This window comes from Pristis pectinata, chromosome 1 (assembly GCF_009764475.1).
Source record: "Pristis pectinata isolate sPriPec2 chromosome 1, sPriPec2.1.pri, whole genome shotgun sequence".
Classification (NCBI taxonomy): domain Eukaryota; kingdom Metazoa; phylum Chordata; class Chondrichthyes; order Rhinopristiformes; family Pristidae; genus Pristis; species Pristis pectinata.
In genome coordinates, this window is record NC_067405.1 from 142,293,722 (window position 1) to 142,311,818 (window position 18,097).

The 18,097-nt window shown below is 42.2% G+C and overlaps 1 protein-coding gene across 5 annotated transcripts in view; it reads right to left on the reverse strand.

The window, feature by feature from the left end:
- Positions 1 to 18,097, reverse strand: part of LOC127576987 (centrosomal protein of 128 kDa) — a 372,768-nt gene that overhangs the window by 350,942 nt on the left and 3,729 nt on the right. For all 5 annotated transcript variants that reach the window (XM_052027856.1, XM_052027839.1, XM_052027847.1 and 2 more), the window contains exons 2-6: positions 14,812 to 14,978; positions 13,938 to 14,024; positions 6,673 to 6,784; positions 2,197 to 2,315; positions 1,348 to 1,439 (exon numbers count right to left, since the gene is read on the reverse strand). In XM_052027856.1, coding sequence (XP_051883816.1) covers positions 1,348 to 1,439; positions 2,197 to 2,315; positions 6,673 to 6,784; positions 13,938 to 14,024; positions 14,812 to 14,961 — 560 coding nt within the window. In that variant the 5' untranslated portion in view covers positions 14,962 to 14,978. The remainder of the gene's footprint in view (positions 1 to 1,347; positions 1,440 to 2,196; positions 2,316 to 6,672; positions 6,785 to 13,937; positions 14,025 to 14,811; positions 14,979 to 18,097) is intronic.

The window sequence follows — 18,097 nt, forward strand, 5'->3', positions numbered from 1 at the left end:
CTCAGAGTCATACCCTCCTGTCCCCCTTACCTGATCATTCAGCAGCATTCAATTTAAAGGTTATAACTATCTTCTGGAAAAAAAAGTGTCGCAGTAATTGTCCTCTTCCCTGATGCATCGCATTGTCTGAATCTCAGACTCCAGATCACCAATTATGAGCCAAAGTTCTTTCAGCTGCACACATTGACTGTGGATGCAGTCACTGTGGATCATAATGTTTTCTATCAGCTCCCATATACAATAACTGGAACACATCACCTGCTCTTCCAGTCTTATTTTAATTTAATTGATTCATTTAATTCTGTAAATACAAAGCCACACCATTGACTTACCTCATCGAATTCCCTTATTCACCATACTGAACCCACAGATTTATATTTCCAGGCTCCACTAGTTACCAATACCAAGTCAGCTGACTTCACTTCCTCAATTATACTCAGTTATCTAATTACCTTGCACACTACAGACTGCTTTTTTATATTCTTTCAAGGAATCCCTTGCACCTTATTGCACTGCACTTTCTCTGTAGCTGTGACACTTTACTCTGTACTGTTATTGTTTTTACCTGTACTACCTCAATGCACTCTGTACTAACCCAATGTAACTGCACTGTGTAATGAATTGACCTGTACGATCGGTATGCAAGACAAGTTTTTCCACTGTACCTCGGTACGTGACAATAATAAACCAATACCAATGTGGGCTTCGCAGGCTGAGCCAGCACTTAATTGCCTGTCCCTAGTTGCCCTTGAGAAGGTGGTGGTGAGCTGCCTTCTTGAACCGCTGCAGTCCTTGAGGTGTGGGTATACCCACAATGCTGTTAAGGAGGGAGTTCCAGAATTTTGACCCAACGACAGTGAAGGAACAACGACATATTTCCAAGTCAGGATGGTGTGCGGCTTGGAGGCCAACTTCCAAGTAGTGGTGATCCCATGCTTTTGCTGCCTTTGTCCTTCTAGCTGGCAGAGATCATGGTTTGGAAGGTGCTGTCTAAGTTTACCACTTTATACTAGTTTACCAGTACAAATGAAAACTGCAAGAGAATCTAACAGTTAAACTAAATTAAACAATTAAATATTTAAAATGAAATCCCCCTCTTACTCAAAGCTCACACTCCATAGGCACCACACACTAAAGGTGGGAAGTGAATAGCCAGACCAGGTAGCTGGGGAATGGACTTTGTAAGCGGAAACCTTTCAAAATACTCTCAGTCAGGGTTGGCAAACCTATTGCAGATTGGTTTGATGAGGTCATGATTTTAATGGAGTCCACTAGCTCCAATTCCTCAAGTATACCTCTTACTTTAGGTTATACAATAAAACTGAGCCAAATAGAACCATTTCATACCTATTCCTCCGAGCTATTTCCTGGTCAACTTCTTCCCCAAGCCGTAGCTGATCACTGCTGAGGTCTCTCAGTGACTGATGCAAACTGTGCACCTGTAGGGAAAAAAAAACACAAGACTTCACCAGACTGAATTTATAAGTTAACTGCTTCAAATTTTCATCCTTGATAAGACAAGTCACTCTTCTTCCATGGCTATTTATTTTTCTTTAAAAAGCACATTCTGATGTTGAATTGAGGCTCCATCTTCTTAATTAGGCATGATGCAAATGAGGCAGAGTATTTGGCATTTGCTCTTTGATTAGCAAGGTCTCGTAGGTCACTTGATCAAGTTGTGACATTTCTTCAACTATTTACAATCTACATTAATGACCAAGTGCATTACAGACAATTTTGCGATTATTACAGGATATGTAGGCTAGCAAATTGTGACAGGGATGCACAGAGGTGAAGGGATACGGATAGGTCAAGTAAGAAGCTGGCAGATGGGGTTTACTATGTTCACCAAGTATCAGTCCTTATTCCTTCATATGCTGATCCTATTCTTTTTATCCCTGTTCCTTAGACTGCTAATATGTCCAACAGTTACTTTGCCTCTTTTACTGTTTTAAGTCCACTTCTAAATGATCTTTGAGATTAATGTAGACATTAACGTATTAAGTAGTTAATCAGTGGGAACAGGGAGAGGAGATATGAACACATTGACAATTTTGAAATTAGATAATTAGTCAAAAAAAATCAAAGAAATTATAAAACACTGTCAGGGATAAAGAGAGGCAAACAGGTTCCAGATCTCTAGGTTTCTACAGAATGACATTTATCACTATTTATCCATTCGATAATTCTACATACATGATTTAATGGCTCAGTGTCATCTACAAATCTCACAGAGGCAGATCGAGACCTTCTGAGACTTGTTTTTGCGTAACTTCCAGGGTCCCTGAGGGGCGAGGTAGGGCGGTATCGACGACCTATTAGAAGCACAAAATTAGTTAAATTCACTTTACGTTAAACAAGGACTCAGAAACAAAAAGTCACAAACTGTTCAAAGATTGTTAAAGAAGTGGACTTAAATATTAAAAGTGGCAAAGGAATTGTTGGACATATTAGCAACGAAAAGAACAGAAATAAAAAGAACGAGAACACCATAAGAAATAAGGATTGATACTCAGAGAACAAAGATGATTATAGAAAATATCTAAAAAAAAATAAAACTGAAGTCATGGAAAATAACAGCATATTAATTTGCTTCCAAAGCAATGCACAGAGCATCAGCAACAAATTGAGGAATTAAAGCCTGTAATTAGAATCGAGACTGCAGTGATTATGGAAACGTGACTGCAACCAGGATAGGACTGACAGTTAAATACTGCAGTACATGGAAGTGTTAGGGAATGAGAAGCGATGGCAGGGTTATAGTGCAAATTAGAATTATGGCAGCGGCAAGAATGTATGCAATCAAAAGGGCTGAAAGAGTCCATATGAAGTGAGATTAAGGTGAGGAACAGAATTGATTGTATTATTTGGGGTATTCCAGTGACCAGTAGTCCAGAAAGAATATGGAGAAAAAATTGTAAAACTCAAAGTTTTACAATTCTGAAATATAATCACAGCAAAGGGTTTTAAATATCAATTAATAATGACAGGAAGAGCGAGTGAAAGGGAAGAGGTGGGCAACATTTTCAGTGGGACACTGAACTCGGTTGTAAGAATCCCAACAAAGAACAAAACGTGACCAGAGTTGATGATGGAAAATAGTCTGCAGCTAATAATACAGGTGTAGGATCCCAAGGAACTGCAATTGCTGTACGTTTTAAGGTAATTAAAGATAGGCAGAGCGCAAAATAACATTAGAAGAGTCAAACTAGAGGGAATAAGAAGGGAGTTCGGAAAGGTAAGATCAACAGAGGTAAAGTAACAACAGGCTTTTAATTTTAAAAAAACTAGCGTTCAGACAAAAGATATTCCACTAAAAAAAAAAGCACTATCCAAAGTGCCATGGTTAAATAGAGAATAGATTTAAATTTAAGGAAAGCTATATGCACAAAGCATTAATAAAGTACATGGCAAAAAGGAATATACATTGGTACCTTGTTTAACACTCAGGATGCAGTCCCAGGGACTAAAGGCTAATGGAATCAGCACCAAAAGGGGTCATTGTAGAATAAAATACGGATGCATTACCAACAGTGCTGGGAACCCGCCACAAACTCGTGCCCTCCCCGTTACTGCGTGCTGATGTGCCAGGAACCTAGTGTGAACCCCTGCCCTCTGATAGTGACCATTGCCCAGCTTGACACCATGAAGAAACTTCCAGACCAAGGAGAACTGTGCTGCCAAAGAGGAGAGAAAGCAGTTTCCATTTCATCCAACAGGAGGTGATGAGAGACACCACAGGATTCAGGTGGACTGTTAACAAACGGAGCAGGTGCTGCCTGTACCCAGCAATGGCCCATTCTCACCAAACCAACCAAGGTGCACACTTAAGCCTCACATCTCAGCACCAAATGGCTGGTCCACTCACACTAGCCTGCCCAACATCATCCCTCACAGGCAGACTCTCCGCACTGAGCCGAGCAATTCATTCCTGCAGGAGCACCACAGAACGGGATTGAGTGTCGAGTTCCCAATGGGGAGGGGACAGCAGCAGAGAGAACACATGTTCACACCAGATTCCCAGCACAGCAGTCCAAACCCCCAGGCAGATTTCTGTTCAAAGTGGGTTTGTACTTTTTTTTTAATTTTATTTACAGCGTGGTAACAGGCCCTTCCGGCCCAACGAGTCCATGCCACCCATTTTAAACCCCAAATTAACCTACCCGTGTGTCTTTAGCATGTGGGAGGAAACCGGAGCACCCGGCAGAAACCCACGCAGACACGGGAGAACGTACAAACTCCTTGCAGACAGCGACAGGAATCGAACCCCAATCGCTGGCGCTGTAATAGCGTCGCGCTAACCGCTACACTATCGTGCCGCCCCAAAAATTTATTTTTTTTGACACTTATGAGTGTTCAGACCAGAAAGCTGGAAAGAGTGCAGAAAATATTCATAAGGAAGTTACAAGGCCTGGAGGGCTTGAGTTATAAGGAGAAACTGGATAAGCTGGGGCTATTTTCCTTGGAATGAAGGAGGCTGAGGGATGACCTTATAGAGATATATAAAATCATGAGGGGCATAGATAAGGTGAATGGTTACAGTGTTTTTCTCCAGGATAGGGGAGTCCAAAGCTCAAGGACATAGGTTTAAGGTGAGAGGGGAAAGATTTAAAGGAACCCAAGGTGCAGGTTTTTCCCTCTCCCCAAACAGAAGGTGGTGGGTATGTGGAATGAACTGCCAGGGGAAGTGGTAGAGGCGGGTACAATTATAATATTTAAAAGACATTTAGATAGGTACATGGATAGGAAAGATTTAAAAGAGATATGGGCCAAACGCAGGGAAATGGGACTAGCTCAGGTAGGCAATTTTGTCAGCATGAAGGAGTTCGGCTGAAGGTCCTGTTTCTATGCTGTATAACTCTGACTCTACGAGGACAAATCAACACTCTGTGGGGTAGCTCAGAGGATTCCAGTGTAATATTAATGAAAGTCATATTTTAATTATATTTTAATTAGGAGGCCAAAGAGGAATTAAATTAAAATATCAAAGAATGTAAAAAGAAAGTGAAGTGGCCCCTTTTAAACCAAGAGGGCAACTAATAACAGCTTAAGCCGAGTACTAAACTTTCAATAGCTCAGAAAGAAAGGAAATAATATACAACTAGTCAAACGTGAGGATAAAAGAAACTAGAGAGACAACTGAACCGCTGGTATGCACACATGACAAGTCAACAGAGAAAGAAATAGAGCCAGATAACTGGAGTTCAGCAAATGTACCGACTATTTTAATCACAAGTCAATCCAGGGAACTCAATAACCCTTTTAGCTTGGCATGAAAAGCACTAGAATCCATGCAAAGAGATGAAACAAGAAAACATCCGAGGATGGACAATATAATGAAGTCAGCTCAGACTTCAGAAAGGAAAGGCACGTTCAGGCAACACGGAACTATTTGTAATAGTAATATAAAGCACAGACGAAGACAACGCTTATATAAAACATGGCCTTTGAGAAGAGAAATAGGAAAGTTTAGAAAGTACACTAGAGTTGACTTGCCAGAGATTTATGGCTGGATTAGTCATAGAGAGATACATCGCAGAAATAGGCCCTTCGGCCCATGCCAACCATCAACCACCATTTACAATAATCCTACATTAATCTTGTTTTTATTCTCCACACATCCTCATCAACAGCCCCAGTTTCTACCACTTGCCTAACACACTAGTGGCAATTTACAGTGGCCAATTAACTTACCAACCTGCACATCTCTGGAATGTGGGCGAAACCCGCACAGTCACAGGGAGACCATGCAAACTCCACGGCAGAAGTTAGAATTGAATCTGGTGTCTGCCGCTACAAGGCAGAGGCTCTATTAGCTGTGCCACCTACAAAATTATAACTCAACGGTGAGAAGCAGGGTTTGAATTGCAATGGCTAACCAATGAATTGTGCACGTGAATGCAGGAGAGAACATCAGACTCATCTCTGATGTCCCAAAATATCCACTGGCCAGTTGGTAGAGTCTAGAATGCCATCACTATGAGCGACAACATGACCTGGGTAAAAACAAGCAATAAACAAACTAAATCATAGCCCAGAAATGGAAGGAAAATGTCATGCTGGGGACAAAGTTTGTAACTGAAGCAACATCAATGAATTTGCTGACATTTAGTGCAGAATATGGTTAAGCTTTTGGGAGGAAACATAACAACGAGCAGAAGTAGGTCATATGGCTCCTCAAGCCTGCTCCGCCATTCAATATTGTGGTAGATTCTTCCACATCCATCATCCATTTTCCCCATTCGATCACCATTACCCAGTTCCCTTGTTGCCCAAATATCTATTGATCCAGTTTTGGATACTCTCAATGACTGAGCAAACACAGCCTGTGGCAGCAAATTCCAAATTTACAACCCTCTGCGTAAAGTAATTTCTCCTTATTTCAGTCGCAGTTTGCCAATCCCTTATCCTGAGGCCACACCCCAAGCTCTAGATCCTACAACTAAAGGAAACATCCTGTCAGTCTCTACCCTACAAAATCTCTCTTAGAATCTTCTATATCTCAATGAGTTTACCTCACATGCTTCTAAAATCCAGTGAATGTGGGTCAATATTACTTGATCTCTGCAGGCAAATCCAACATTTCAATGCTGCATCAAAATCTCTCTTCAGTACATTGAAATCTGAAGGAAACCACAGCATCTTATAGCCTGACCATAATGACCTCCTTACCTGCTACTGAGTCACCTTGCAGGTCACTTGCACGGAGAGGAGATATTCCAGCACTTCTACTCAATCGCTGGCTTCGCAGCTCATCGATGGACTGTTCTAAATTATCTCGCAGCTTCAAAACAAAAAGTTATAGTAGATTGTATTATGTTGCTGTTTCAAAATAGGATTTTAGTTGTGTTAAAACTAAAAATAATGCCTTGATAAGGACCCTTATAATCAGAACACTTTAGGACGAATTCCCCACTGAGAGTTTCCAGCACATCATCTATACTGTGCAGTGGAACAACACAAGACTGCATCAGAGGTTATGGCATAGGAGGAAACCATTCAACCCACAATGCTCATGCCAACCTAAAGGATTTACAGAATAAAAAATTATCAGAGAGCCATAAAACACAGCAATGTATTCAGAAGACATTTCTCCCAGAAGGTAGAGGGACACAACTTAAAAGCAAGAGGACACCAACAAATTAAGATGCCCGAAAATATTTTCTTAACACGCAAGGTGTGATTGCAGCTGCTAAAGTCCTATTCCTAGCTGCTAAAATCCAATCCTATTGTAAATGCAGATTTGCTCTATGTAATGAGTTCTGACCTTGCCTGCACCGTGAGGGTAAATGCCAAGGAAAGACTGTTATAAAATTTATAAACCAGCTACATAATATGTAGAAAACCACAACTCAGTAAAATCTTTGATAATTTAAGTGGCCTTCCACACGCAAAACAAAAATTTCTGACACTGTTCTTTCGTTCATTGAATATTGGTGTGAAGCTGATACAGAGGAAACAGCACAGTGAGGTGGGTGAAGGAGAGGACAAAGATTGTAAGTCAAAACATTTTCTGGCACAGAGCAGCAGTTAATCGGTTCAACAGATTCTTTAATAATCATCTTGGAATGATGCAGCAGAGAAGCAGCCCATGTGGCTCATCATACCTGTGTGGCTCAATGAAAAAACTATCCAACTCCCCATTACGTCCAATTTTCTAAAAGGTTTTGAAAATCAAAAAAGAAAAACAAACCACTTCTAAAAATCAATGGGAGGAAAATAGAAAGGAAATAAGGCGACTGCAAATCATCACGATACAATTCCAAGAAAGAGTACCACCCTCAGTATTAACTAGCATAGCGTTCCTAAACACTCTCAACACAAAAATACCATAATGAATTGTAATAAGGAAGGCTAGATGTTTATAAAGGCAAAGAAGAAAGCTAGTGCTGTGTTTCTGTTGTGAATAAACAGAAGAAAGACCTGACTGATAACACCACAGGTGGTTTGGTGGATAAGAACCAGTATGCAGTGTGTGACCGATACAGATTCGATATTCACCTTGGTCTTATGATAACCAAACTCATTTATAGGACCGCTCCAGATGGAATAAGGATTGGTATTGGTGTTGGTATTAGTTTATTATTGCCACTTGTACCGAGGTACAGTGAAAAACTTGTCTTGCACACCGTTCGTACAGTGCAGATACATTGAGTTAGTACAGAGTGCATTGAGGTAAAAACAATAACAGAGTAAAGTGTCACAGCTACAGGGAAGTGCATTGCAGGTAGACAATAAGGTGCAAGGTCATAACAAGGTAACTTGTGAGGTCAAGAGTCCATCTCATCGTATAAGGGAACCATTCAATAGTCTTATCACCGTGGGATAGAAACTGTCCTTGAGCCTGGTGGTATGTGCCCTCAGGCTCCTGTATCTTTTGCCTGATGGAAGAGGAGAGAAGAGAGAATGACCCGGGTGGGTGGAGTCTTTGATTATGCTGGCTGCTTCACCAAGGCAGCGAGAGGTATAGACAGAACAACTCCACTTTACTGTCTTTGGAGTCCTTGTTTAAAAAGTCAAAGGAGGTCTTTGTTAGAACAATAGCTTACTTCTCTGCTGTTCTGCTCATTACCTAGTACGTTCTTTGATATTGCACTTCTAGGAGTAAATATCAAAACAAAAAATCTGATAGATTGAGTTTTAAGAGTCCATGCTTTTTAGGTACCTGATGATGCAGAAATTCGCAGACAGAACTTCATCTTGAGCCTCCTTTGTTATACTCACTGAGCACCTGACCAACTCCAAACAGGGAAAGTTGATAGTTAACCTCCTTACAACCTACTGGCTTTTCACACAGCCTCAGAACCTTACTGTGTGATTTTCCTGAAGTGTATTTTATTGGATGAAATTGCCGTAGTTTCTATCACACATTCTGTCTTCTTCACTCTTTAAACAGTTTCCAAATAAACTAATCTTGCTTGCTATAGAACAATATTTGTTAATCAAGCAACCATGTCAGAATAAAGTAACCTTCCTTTCTACAGTATTTTCCCTAATACAGACTAATAGTAAACAAAGGCATTTTGTATTTGTCTCAGTGCTTAAAACTTAAAGTCCGATAGGAAAATATCAAACAGGATTCTTTTATAATGAGGAACAACATCATTGTCATGACCCTGGGAATCTTTGGCTATCTAAGCACCAAATAAACCAACTGTTTTATGTCTGCTAATAGTAAGTCCTGCAATGTTGGTGGGTGGACACAAGAAGGATTCTGAACGATCCACATCTGCAAACTGCCAGGGTGAATTTGCTCCCAAAATCCTTCACAGTGATTTTAATGCCAGCTGGACTATCACAGGAGCAGTTATACTTTATATTAAAGTTTTGGGAGAACTGTGCTCTATTATGCAGTACATTTCATAGAACACAGAATAGTACAGGCCCTTCGGCCCACATGTTGTGCAGACCTTTTAACCTACTCCAAGATCTATCTAACCATTCCCTCCCACATACCCCTCCATTTTTCTATCAGCCATGTGCCTATCTAAGAGTCTCTTATATGTCCCTAATGTATCTGCCTCTACCAGCACCCCTGGCAGCACATTCCACACACCCACCATTCTCTGTGTAAAAAAACTTGCTTCTGATATCACCCCTGTACCTTCCTCCAATCATCTTAAAATTATACCCCCTTGTGTTAGCCATTTCCACCTTGGGAAAAGGTCTCTGACTGTCCACTCGATCTATGCCTCTTATCATCTTATACACCTCTATCAGGTCATCTCTCATTCTCCATCGCTCCAAAGAGAAAAGCCCTAGCTCACTCAACCTATCCTCATAAGACATGCTCTCCAATCCAGGAAGCATCCTGATAAATCTCCTCTGCATCCTTTCTAAAGCTTCCACATCCTTCATATAGTGAGGCGACCAGAACTGAACACAATATTCTAAGTGTGGTCTACCAGAGTTTTATAGAGCTGCAACATTATCTTGCGGCTCTTGAACTCAATACCCCAACTAATGAAGGCCATCACGCCATATGCCTTCTTAACAACCCTATCAACTTGCACGGCAACTTTGAGGGATCTATGGACCTGGACCCCAAGATCCCTCTGCTCCCCCACACTGCTAAGAATCCTGCCATTAACCCTGTATTCTGCCTTCAAATTCAACCTTCCAAAGTGAATCACTTCACACTTTTCCAGGTTGAACTCCATCTGCCACTTCTCAGCCCAGCTCTGCATCTTATCAATGTCCTGTTGTAACCCTTGACAACCTTCTATACTATCCACAACACCACCAACCTCCGTGTCATCTGCAAACTTACTAACCCCACCCTTCCACTTCCTCATCCAAATCATTTATAAAAATCACAAAGAGCAGGGGTCCCAGAACAGGTCCCTGTGGAACACCACTGGTCACCGACCTCCAGGCAGAATACACTCCATCTACAACCACCCTCTGCCTTTCAGCAGCCAAGTTTCCCCGAATCCCATGCCTCCCGACCTTCTGAATGAGCCTATCATGGGGAACCTTATCAAACACCTTACTAAAGTCCATATACACCACATCCACTGCTCTACCCTCATCAATGTGTTTTGTCACATCCTCAAAGAATTCAATCAGGTTCGTGAGGCACGACCTGCCCCTCACAAAGCCATGCTGACTATCCCTAATCAGCCTATGCTTCTCCAAATGCCCATAAATCCTGTCCCTAAGAATCTTTTCCAATAATTTGCCCACCACTGAAGTAAGACTCACTGGTCTATAATCCCCAGGGTTATCCCTACTCCCTTTCTTGAACAAAGGAATAACATTTGTCACCATCCAATCATCTGGTACCAATCCTGTGGCCAGTGAGGATGCAAAGTTCATCGCCAAGGGCTCAGAAATCTCTTCCCTCACTTCCCTTAGTATCCTGGGATGCATCCCATCTGGCCCTGGGGACTTATCTATCCTGATGTTTTTCAAAAGTTCCAGCACATCCTCCTTCTTAACATTGACATGTTCTAGCTTATCAGCCTGTTTTACGCTGTCCTCACAAACATCAAGGTCTCTCTCACAGGTGAATACTGAAGCAAAGTATTCACTAAGGACCTCCCCTACCTCCTGACTCCAGGCACATTTCCTCATCTATCCCTAATTGGTCCTGCCTTCACACTAGTCATCCTCCTGTTCTTCACGTATGAGTTAGAACGCCTTGGTGTTTTCCTTCATCCTACTCGCCAAGGCCTTCTCATGACCTCTTCTAGCTCTCCTAAGTCCATTCTTAAGCTCCTTCCTGGCTACTTTGTAACATTCTAGAGCCCTGTCTGATCCTTCCTTCCTAAATCTTCTTTCTTCCTCTTCACTAGATATTCCACATCTCTTGTCAACTATGGTTCCTTCACCCTAACCTCCTTTTCCTGCCTCAATGGGACAAACCAATCCAGAACCCCCTGCAAGTGATCTCTAAACAACCTCCACATTTCCATTGTGCATTTTCTCCCAATATCTGCTCCCAATTTAAAATCCCAAATTCCTGCCTAATAGCATCATAATTCCCCCTCCCCCGATTAAATACTTTCCCATACCGTCTGCTCCTATCCCTCTCCAAGGCAAGGGTAAAGGTCAGGGAGTTGTGGTCACCATCTCTGAAGAGCTCACCCACCAAGAGATCTGACGCCTGACCGGGTTCATTGCCAAGTACCAGATCCAGAATGGCCTCTCCTCTAGTTGGCCTGTCTACATATTGTGTCAGGAATCCTTCCTGGACACGCGTAACAAATTCCACCACATCCAAACCTTCTGCACTAAGGAGGTGCCAATCAATATTAGGGAAGTTGAAATCACCCATAACAACAACCCTGTTATTTTTGCCCCTTTCCAAAATCTGCCTCCTGATCTGCTCCTCAGTGTCTCTGCTGCTATTGGGGGGGGGTCTGTAGAATACTCCCAATAGAGTGATTGCTTTCTTCCTGTTTCTGACTTCCACCCACACTGACTCGATCCGTCCAGGACGTCCTCCCTTTCTGCAGCTGTGATACTATCCCTGATTAGCAATGCCACTCCCCCATCTCATTTACCTTCTTCCTTGTCCCTTTTGAAACATCTAAACCTCAGAACATCCAGCAGCCATTCCTGCCCTTGTGACAGCCAAGTCTCTGTAATGGCCACAACATTGTAGTTCTATGTACTGACCCATGCTCTAAGTTCATCACCCTTGTTCCTGATACTTCTTGCATTAAAATAGACACACTTCAGCCCATCCAACTGACTGCAATTTTGCCCTATCAACTGCCTATCCTTCCTCAGTCTCTCTACATGCTGCATTAACCTGTACACCAACTGCCCCATCCTCTGACCTATCACTTGGGTTCCCATCCCCCTGCCAAACTAGTTTAAACCATCCAGCACAGCTCTAGCAAACCTGCCCACAAGGATATTGGTTCCCCCTCCAGTTCAGGTGTAACCTGTCCCTTTCGTACAGGTCATACCTACCCCAGAAGAGATCCCAATGATCCACAAATCTGAAACCCTGCCCCCTGCACCAATTTCTCAGCCACACATTCAACTGCCAAATCAACCTATTCTTACCCTCACTGGCATGTGGCACAGGCAGCAATCCAGAGATTACTACCCTTGAGGTTCTGCTTTTCAGCTTCCTACCTAGTTCCCCATATTCACTTTTCAGGACCTCATCCTCTTTCCTACCTACGTCGTTGTAGGTACCACAAATTCTGACTGCTTACCCTCCTCCTTCAGAATAATATGCATTTCCATGCACATTTTAAACTTGAGAATACTCCACCCTCCACAAGCCAACAATTTCTTCTTTAGATAAGCCCTCAGCAGAGCAGGGACAGGACAGCCACAAGTTCTTCCATCACCTACCAGGCAGAAGTCAGGAGCACGACGGAATACTCGCCATTTGCCTGGATGAAATTCAGATCCAATAACTCTCAACAAGTTCAACACCACACAGGACAAAGCAGGCCACTTGATTGGCGGCCCTTTCACCACTGTAAACAGTCTTTTCTTCCACACTTATGCGCAGTGGATATCGTGTACATCGTCTATGTAATACTCTGCAGTTATCTGCCTAGGCTCCTCTGACAGCACCACTAAAACGTGACAGCCTCTACTGCCGAAGACAAAGGCTCCAGATCCATGGGAACACCAGCACCTACAATTTCACTTCCAACTTGGATGCAATCCTGATTTTGAAATGCGTCCCCAGTCCTTCATCGTTGCTGGATCTAACTCTTGGAAATCGCTACCTAACAACAATTCACCAGAAGGGCAGCAACAGGTATTGGTGTTGGTTTACTATTGTCACTTGTACCGAGGTACAGTGAAAAACTTGTCTTGTACACCATTCATACGGATCAATTCATTACACAGTGCATTGAGGTAGTACAGGGTAAAAACAACAACAGAATACAGAGTAAAATGTCACAGCTACAGGGAAGTGCGGTGCAGGTAGACTATAAGGTGCAAGGTCATAACAAGGTAGATTGTGAGGTCTCAAGAGCAACTGGGGAGGGTCAATAAATGCTGGCCTTGCCAGTGACCCTCAGTTCCCAGACAATGAACAAGAAATAAAAACTGATTAATTTCAACCTGAGCATATTTAATTGTTTAGCCACTTGAATCAGCTCCTAACCTGCATCAGTCCCACAGTGAAGCCACTGCAGCTGATAATAACTTGCATGATCAGCCAATTATTCCTAGCACTGTGGTTAAAAAAAATCATTGCAGTTGCAATGCCTATAGCTCAATTTTTCTATTATAAAAGCATATCAGAAAGCATAGCAAGAAAGAAAATCACTATTGAAAGAGGAGTGCAGTTGAAAGCCAGGGTTATAGAGCAAATCAAAACTGTAGTGGCCTTCTCCCTACCAGTAAAGACTAGATTGTTCACTCCCCCTTTCCACTGGTGAATGCATAACACTGACCTACAGATGGCCAAGATAAAGACCGCTTGGATGGTTTATCTTTTCACAGTTACCTACCTGTGCCACTGCCTCCATTTGTTCATTGGTATAGCCTCTATACTGTCCCAGCATCCGGTCAACGCTCTTTAGGTCCCGACTGGTATCCTGAAATTAATTCAAGCATCAAGAGAATGAAACCCCTCAAAAAGAAGTAATGTTACTGCCAACGCTGGCTCTAATCTTTTGAAAGTGGACAAAAAACTTCTTTAAATAAAAAAGCAACAGGTATCATTACTTATCTGTTACATTGGAGAACCGAGCCTTAACCAAAAAGCTCTCAAATCTATTCCAAGGGAAGAAATTCCCAACAATCACAATTGGTGCCTCTAAATTCTTTAACAAATCCCTTACAAGACCTTAACATAATAGAACAACTCTTCAATGAACATGCATTGAAAAAGAAATTAGATAAGAATCAACTGAAATCAGGTTCCCAACTGACCACCCTCCCAAATTCTCAGTAACACCACAGGAATAATACCAACTTTTCATTAATCTCACTACACTCAGTTCTCAGGTCTCCTAAATCATCAAGATGACAGCTTCACTCTTCAGTTATATCATGTTATAACATCTAACACCCATTCACCATCAAAGCTCAATTTCCAAAATCATACTAATCCTTCCCCCCCCCCCAACCTCCCATTTCTAATATTTACAAATATGCATTTGATGTAACTTTTATACATTTGGGGGACCTCAAAGGCTTTGCTGAAGACAGTCATATTCACCACACCATACACATGTACTCGTGCATATGACAATAAACTTGCCTTTGACACTGAAGTTCACTGTCAGAGTGCCAACACCAGAGCCTCCCATAACCTCTTTTGTCAAGTAACCGTCTCAATTAGTTGTACTTGTTTTATAAAGAAATGCAAGAATTCAATACCTGTAAAGTGCTTGCTAATGTGTCAATCTTTTCAGTGACGCGAGCAGCATTGTGCATTCTGCTCCTTCCCCTCGCTGTTGCATTCAGTGATCCTCGCCTCCTGGAGAAATTATGAAGCTGTGTGTCTGAGTCACTCGACGAGTCTGCCATAGGTACAGTGCAGCCTTCTTTAAAAAAAAAGCCAAAATGTAAAAATGAGTAAAGCAAGATGTGAACTTTATCACCTGGCTGTATGTAATGCAAGAGAAGTCCTCAGGCTTGGAAGAAGATGGTTTGGAAAAAGTGGCAGAAAAGGAAAATTGAAAATCTGCTATTATTAAGTAGGTTTGGTGATTTGACCTCAGAGCTTCTTCCCCACTATCAGTCTCATGAACCAATCACTCCTTAACATCACCTTCCCAGTGGTACTGCCATGCTCTCGAACCCTTAATTCTACCTCTTCCATTATTGCCAGTTTAGCATTTCTCTTGGCACTACTTCAGTCTGCACTACTATACTTTATACTATTCCTTTGTTTTTGCACTCGTCACTGTACCCATTACTGTATTTATTATTACCATGTATACTCTTTACTCTATGAGTGTCACGCGAGCAAGGAATTTCATTGCACCCTGGTGTATATGACAATAAACTGATCCAAATCCAAGGCTGTCAAGGCCAAGTGCATCCTACAACTTGCCGAGCAGGAAATTGGACTAGGGCACATTGACATAATTCTGAAGTGCAGGTGACCAGTAGCTACAATCACATCATTCCATGTAGCAGCAGACTAGAACAACATTTGTGACAGTGGTCCTTAAAGTTTCAACCATGCATGATTTTAGAGCAACACAAAACTCTGGAGGAACTCAGCAGGTCAAGCAGCATCTAGTTTGTTACAGTTCTATCCTCTTGTTTAACTTTGATTAGTTTCTCATCTCACTGGCCTAACAATGTGCTCATTCTGCCTGCAGTAACTCCTTAGACAGTGCCCAAAAATAACAGAAACTTAGCACTCAGATTCCCTCTCATCATTTGGTACAGAATAAAACTTCATGTGGAGTACTTGGTAATCATCTTGACAGCCACCTCGAATATTCACTGCCAGAGCTTTTTTTTAAAAGAAATGTTTTAGTAAAAGACAAAATGCTCCAGGCCATACCCTAGATTTCCTGGCCAGAAAACAGATGACTGCCTATACCGAACACAGTTGCATGAGAGACCTGGATGCATTCCCTTCATTAATCACGTATGGCTTCTGGTTAACATAGAACAATACAGCACAGAACAGGCCCTTCGGCCCCCAATGTTGTCCCGACATAGCTAATCCCTCCTACCTACAGGATGCCCATATCCCTCCATTTTCCTCTCATTCATGTGCCCATCCAAGCCCCTCTTAAAAGCCCCCAATGAATGTGCCTCCACCACCCTATCAGGCAATGCATTCCAGGCATCCACCACTCTGAGTATAAAACGTACCCTTCACGTCTGTTCTGAACATAACCCCTCAGTTATTGGCAGAGAAAACAGCCAACAAATTACGACATTACAAAACAAAAACTACCACACCATATTGGCAGTGAGCATCCAGGAAGACATATTTGAAAAGCCAAAAAAATTCCAAAAATTTCAGATAACAAGGAGTAACTTGTAAAAGTCTCAATCACAAGGGATAGAGAAAATCACAGGTTAAAGGTGGGCAAATCACCAGGACCTGATGACTGCACCCAAGAATTTTAAAGGACGTGTCTGCAGAGATAATGGACCTATTTTAGAAATTTTTTCAAAACTCACTAAATTCTGGGAGGGCACTAGAAGATTAGAAAACAACCCGTGCAATTGTTCAAGGGTTGAAAACAACCCTTGTTCAAGAAAAGAGAAAGACAGAAGACAGGGAACTACAGGCAAGTTAGTTTAATATCTATTGTTAGAAAGACGTTAAGGCTCAATATTCAAAGAGGAAATAACTAAGCATCTAGGAAAGTTGAATATAATCGAAGCTCAACATGATTTTATGAAAGTAAAGTCATATTTGGCAAATGTGCTCAAATTCTTTGAAAACATGACAGGAAGAGTTGATTGGTATTGATTTATTATTGTCACGTACCGAGGTACAGTGAAAAACTTATCTTTAGGAGAACCTGTAGATGTAGTGTATTTAAAGTGCCAAAAGACATTTGACAAGATGCCACAAAATAGGTTGGTTCATAAAATAAGAGTAGAAGGTATCAGAGCAGGTGCGTTAACATGGGTTGAAAACTGGCTATCATACAGGAAAAAAATAGTTGGAATAAATGGGTCCTATTCAGGCTGGAGGGACGTAATCAGTGGAGTACCCCATGATCGGTTCTTGGCCCTCAGTTATTTACATTAATGACCTGGAGGAGGGAACAAAAAAGTTTCCAAGTTTGCTGATGATACAAAAATAGGTGGTAGGGCACATTGCAATGAGGATATTGAGAGTCTGCTATGGGATATGGTTAGATTGAGTGACTGGATGAAAGCATGGCAAATGGAGTTTAACGTGGGGAATTGTGCGATCACGATTATTCTCAACACTGGTACCCCGTAAGGCTGCGTCCTCAGCCCTCTACTCTACTCCCAATACACTCATGACTGTGTGGCCAGATTCTGCTCTAACTCCATCTACAAGTTTGCAGATGATACCACCATTGTAGGCCGTATCTCAAATAGCGATGAGTCGGAGTACAGGAAGGAGATAGAGAGCTTAGTGGAATGGTGTCATGACAACAACCTTTCCCTCAATGTCAACAAAACAAAAGAGCTGGTCATTGACTCAGGAAAGGGGGCGGTGTACATGCACCTGTCAACATCAATGGTGCTGAGGTCGAGAGGGTTGAGAGCTTCAAGTTCCTGCGAGTGCACATCACCAACAGCCTGTCCTGGTCAAATCATGTAGATGCCACGGCCAAGAAAGCCCACCAGCACCTCTACTTCCTCAGGAGGCTAAAGAAATTCAGTTTGTCCCCTTTGACACTCACCAACGTTTATCGATGCACCATAGAAAGCATCCTGTCTGGATGCATCACGGCTTGGTAGAGCAACTGCTCTGCCCAGGACCACAAGAAACTGCAGAGCGTTGTGGACACAGCCCAGCACATTACAGACACCAACCTCCATTTATTGGACTTTGTCTTTACCTCTTGCTGCCTCAGCTTTAAATGACTGGCCCCCTATTTTGTAGCTATGTGCCCTTGCTTGTGACTCTACCACCACCTGGGTCATTCTCCCTTCTCTCCTCTTCCATCAGGTAGAAGATGCAGGAGCCTGAGGGCACATACCACCA